Source organism: Dysidea avara, chromosome 2 (assembly GCF_963678975.1).
Source record: "Dysidea avara chromosome 2, odDysAvar1.4, whole genome shotgun sequence".
In the NCBI taxonomy this organism is placed as follows: domain Eukaryota; kingdom Metazoa; phylum Porifera; class Demospongiae; order Dictyoceratida; family Dysideidae; genus Dysidea; species Dysidea avara.
This window is the reverse complement of record NC_089273.1, coordinates 42,066,000-42,071,409: the sequence shown is the minus strand read 5'-3', so window position 1 is coordinate 42,071,409 and position 5,410 is coordinate 42,066,000. Positions and strand designations below refer to the sequence as shown.

General features: G+C 38.2%; 1 protein-coding gene across 1 annotated transcript; it reads left to right on the top strand.

The window, feature by feature from the left end:
- The first annotated feature begins 264 nt into the window (after positions 1-264).
- LOC136248115 (uncharacterized) lies at positions 265-3,403 on the top strand. Its single transcript, XM_066039929.1, has 3 exons — positions 265-435; positions 478-1,476; positions 3,185-3,403. Exons 1-3 carry the CDS (start codon positions 265-267, stop codon positions 3,401-3,403), a joined length of 1,389 nt encoding a protein of 462 aa, XP_065896001.1.
- The last annotated feature ends 2,007 nt before the right edge of the window (positions 3,404-5,410 follow it).

Below are 5,410 nucleotides of genomic sequence, written 5' to 3'. Positions count from 1 at the left end.
TATTCAAATGTATACATTTACTAGGACTGCGCCGATTATGCCAGCATAATTTGGGGCATAATAGGTAACCAAAAGCTCAGCATAATGCCAGCATAATAGGCAAAATTTTTGTGCATTGGTTATCAGAGAAGCTGAAACTCTGCCTATTTTGCATGATGCAGAATGGGATAGTGTGCAAACATGGTAAAAATCAGATTTACAGCTACGTTGTGAAAAAAAGATTAGTTAAAGATCGATATACTCTAATAGAACAGTCACCGCATAATGAAATATTCTAATAGAACGGCACCATGTTTCTGGGGAAGTCCCTTGAAGTCAGTGTCCTTAAGTGCCACCAAGAGGGCTGCTAGTAAGAAAATGTGTGATGTGCTCGTCTCTTGTCCACTACCGATTTATTACCTATTCGAGGAGAGTACAAGTCAGTGTGGCTTTATCGTAACTACATTGTCTCCCTGCTACGTTTCCACCTCTCTGTAGACTCTGTCACTACTGGTGCCATTACTAAAATGGAAAACATTGCCACTCGGCACCTCAAGCATTGCCACTCGGCACCTACCAACTGACCATTTTGTCATTTCATTCACTATTATGTTTCCAATGGAACATATCAACTTTTCTAACACTTCACAAGTCATTTTTGATTACTCCAAGGCTAATTACCCTGGACTTATTAACTTTTTGTCACACATTGATTTCTCTATTTGTGAACACTTACCAGACATTGATTCCATATGGCATTTTATTAAGAACAGTATCATTAGAGGAATGCATATATTTGTGCCGAAATTCAAATTAAAGTCCTCACAATCTCCTAAATGGTTTACATCCAACATACGGCACCAGATTAAGTGTCTTCGCACTTTAAGAAAGAAGTACAAGTCTCGTCCTACTGAACACAATCTGCTCCGTATCAAAACAGCTGAAGAAACCCTACAGGCTAGCATCCAACAAGCTAAGGCCAACTTTGAAGCAAAACTGGTGAGCAATTTTGCTTTCAGCAATGACTCTAAAATATTCCAGTATGTGAGAAACCTTACCAAATCTGCTTCCATCCCTTCCACAATATTTTATGACAATACTTCTGCCTCTCAAGACCTTGACAAAGCTAATTTATTTAACAAATACTTCTACTCAGTGTTCTCTCGAAGTACTTATTCCCTTCCTAATTTTGAAAATATGCCCCGAGCAAGTGTGTCCCTCGACTCAATTTACATCTCTGAAGAAGACGTTTACGATGTATTATTATCTCTGGATCCTCACAAGGCAACTGGTATCGATGGAATCAGTCCAGCAATTCTAAAACACTGTACATCTGTTCTAGTCAAACCTCTACACTATTTGTTTTCATATGCTATCCACTACTACTCACTACCTTCTGAATGGCAAATTCACTGTATTACTCCTATCTTTAAATCTGGTGACAAAAACAGTGCCACCAACTACAGACCTATATCTCTGCTTTGTGTTGCATCAAAAGTACTTGAACGATTAATATACAACAAAGTTATAGCCTCCATTTCCAATGTCATCTCTATGTGTCAATTCGGATTTATGAAAGGCTGTTCAACTTTACAACAACTTCTCATATTTTTAAACAGTATTCATGAACACTGTAAAATTCAAACAGATGTAATATACTTAGACTTTGCAAAAGCATTTGACAGAGTTCCCCACAATGAATTACTTTTAAAACTCTGGAAAATCGGTATCACTGGTAATCTTTGGTGGTGGTTTAGATCTTACCTCAACAACAGACAGCAATGCGTTCGCCTTAATGGTACATATTCCACTTTCTTACCAGTCCTATCAGGTGTGCCTCAAGGGAGTATTCTAGGACCACTTTTATTTCTTATCTACATCAATGACTTATTTTTATCTGTCCGTTCCTCTAATGCTCTCTCCTTTGCAGACGACACAAAATGCTATAAACAAATTCTTGAACATCTAGACTCCATACAACTTCAACAAGACCTTGATTCAATGGCAAACTGGTCTAGAGATTGGAACCAATTTTTTAATACCAGCAAGTTTATACATCTATCATTTAATACAAAATTCCCTACATCCTACTTCATAGACGACACTATAATCAAAACTAGTAGTACTCACCGTGACCTCGGTGTCATTTTATCAACTGATTTATCTTGGAAAAATCATTATAACCATATATCAGCTAAAGCCTATAGAACCCTTGGACTACTGAGACGTACCTTCAGCCACTCAGTTGACATTCCAACCAAGAAAACTTTATATTTAGCATTAGTTCGATCACAATTACTTTACTGTTCTCCTTTATGGCACCCCTACCTTATTTGCGACATCTCTGCTTTAGAAAGAATCCAACGCCGGGCAACCAAATTTATTCTTAATGACTATGTAACCGATTACAAAACACGTCTTATCAAACTTAACATACTACCACTGATGTACACCTATGATCTTTATGACATACTCTTCTTCATAAAATCAATCCAGCATCCATCTAATCATTTCAATATCAGTAACTATGTCAACTTTTGCCGCAATCCTACCAGATCCTCCACCAGTAACAAGCTTCAACACAATTTTACATCAACCAACAAACAAAGTAACTTCTACTTTAACAGATTACCAAGAACCTACAACAGTCTACCAGTACTTGACTTAAATCAACCTTTTCCCACCATTAAATCACAGTTACTCAAGATCTTCTGGCAGCATTTTATAAACAATTTTAACTCTGACAATCCCCACAGTATGCACTTTGTTTGCCCTTGTAGTACCTGCTCCAAGTCTCCTCGCCCACCAAACTTCAGCAGTAATTAATCTTTTTTTTTTTTTTCTTCTTCTTCTTGCTCTCTCTTAAAATAAGTACTTAGCTATATAAGTAAGTTTATTATTAAATACACATGTAAGTTTTAAAATTATAGGATAGTTCAACTATATACCAAATGTAAATGTATGTAATAACCTTAGCCAGCTAACTTAATTTGATTGTAATTTTATACATTCAATTGTAATTGTAAGTTGTACGTACACTTTTTCTGGCTGTGGACACCAGTTGCCCACAGACCATTAATGCAGGCCTTGCCTGCATTAAAAAGCAGTTAAAATAAAATAAAATAAGAAATGGCTAAACCTCCCAAGAAGTGCCACCCGCGCTGTGTTATATTATCCAGGGGTGTGCTGTCCAAGCATCTCTCAGGTTTCTAAGCAGGTGAAATTGAGCCTTTTGTCCTGCATTAGTGCATCTTCTGATGATCAAATTCAGGAATTGGGTCTGCAATTACATTTGGGAGATGAGTATTTGCAGACACAAAGCTCGGACTACTCCATCCTATCTAAAGCCCGCTCTCAGCTGTCATCCATCCCAATGGCTCGTCACCTTTACTTGCAGTCTACTGAAGAAGCTGGCTGCTGCTGATGAGCGCTCACGCTATGATAAACACCTAGACACACTATCTGTGCAATGTAAGCTGAAGGACTCAGTGTCTCTTGAATCTTGTTGTGGTACCTGGAACAGATTGTTACTGGGATGCAATCCAGGCCCAGCTTTCCTTTATTCTTAGGGCTGCCTCCGACACTCTCCCCACACCGGTTAATCTGCAACGATGGAACATCCAATGCAGCGCAAAGTGCATACTGTGTGGCGGTACTCAACCAACCACTGCGCATATTTTGGGCGGCTGCCCGGCAGCGCATTGACACAGGGTCGCTATACATATAGGCATAACCAAGTTCTGCACTGTTTGTTCACTGAGCTTTCTAAAGTTTTGACTGATCAGTGCATCGTTTATGCTGACCTACCTGGAAGGCGAGCAAGTGATTCCCCTCAGGCAACAATACCTCCCGCTCTTCTCGCCGTATCGCCCTGATATTGTGATTCACAATAAAGAAAGTAATTCAGTAGCCTTATTGGAGCTTACTTGTCCCCTGGACTCTGTCCGTCACCTTGAACTTGCAAGAGACCGTAAACTTAAAAAGGAAGAATATCAACTACTTTTGTCTGAGCTAGATCGCCTTGGCATTGTTAGCTAACTTTTATGACACAATTGAGATGAGTGTATTGGGTCACTATATCTGCCAAGTTCATTATCTTCTTTTCGGAACTGTGTGAACTTCATTCAAAATAATTTCACTATGTTAAAATCTCAATGTAAGAGAATCTTCGATTTAGCAGCAGCAATTTCAATATCCTCTTCTAGGAGAATATTTATGGCGAAGAGTTGCCAAGAATGGTGTGTGGACTTTTGAACATTATGTTGGCAAGACATTTTTCATTATTAATTGTGTGTGTGTTTTGTTTTTTGTTAATTGTACTCCTTGCCATGCCCACCTGTGGGGCTTTTTATGCCCTATTTTTGTGGTAGCATGTGTCCGAGGACATTTGATTGTAATTGTTTGTGTCATCAATAATACTGATAGTTCTAATTCTTTCTTCACAGATGCATTTGGTACTTTAATAGAGCAGTCAAGACACAATTTTATATGAGCATATTTGGAGCATAATGGAACACAACTGGACATAATTGGAGCATATTAGGGGAAATTCTGGAGCAAAGCTCAAAAGCATAATAGGCAATTTCAAAAGCATAATAGACTCAGGCCTAACATTTACATACTAGAAACAATGCAGCTTCAGGTTTATTATGTGTGGCCTTGACATGAGGTAAGTTGTATCCAGTACAGAGCACTTGTAGCCTTAATTGTGTTGTGAATTTGTGTCAGTTAAACAAATTCTTAAGCTGAGAAAGCAATACAATTAGCAATTACATCTCACTGTACAATAATGTTTATGCAACCTCTGTGTAATCGAACATGTTCACTACATGGGCATGCTCTAATTTGTACCACTTTGCTACACCAAATCACATAACAGGTCACATCTCAGCACCAGAATACTCTTGATGGAAAATCAGGAGTCTTAATGTGCTATCTTTGTGTGAAGGACTTTCTAGTACATTGTCTGTGGAATTTTGCTCCCTTTGAGGTTTAAAGTGACTTTTACAAATGTAGCTTATTAGTATATGACTGCTAACAAATTTGTGTATACAATACATAACATTGAGAAAACAATAAATGCTAAATGGTATGTATATGCTCCATTGTCCACAGTGTAAACATATGTCCTGGTGGTACACTTATATAGTTTGTAGACTATATTTAATCTGTTTGTACCTCAAGATTTACCTCAGGAATTGAGAGCCAGATAGTTTTTGCTGTTCATAGCTGGGGGGAGCTAAGTACACTTAATACACTCTAGGCAGATAAGACAAGACACAGTGGAACAGTATAGTGGCTATATGAAGTTACAGAAGTCACTGTGGGGTCCATATATGGGGGTGTTCGAGTATGCATACATCCATGTTAAAGATTATATCCTGTGACTACTATATATGGAACCACAACTATACTCACATCAATTCTGGAT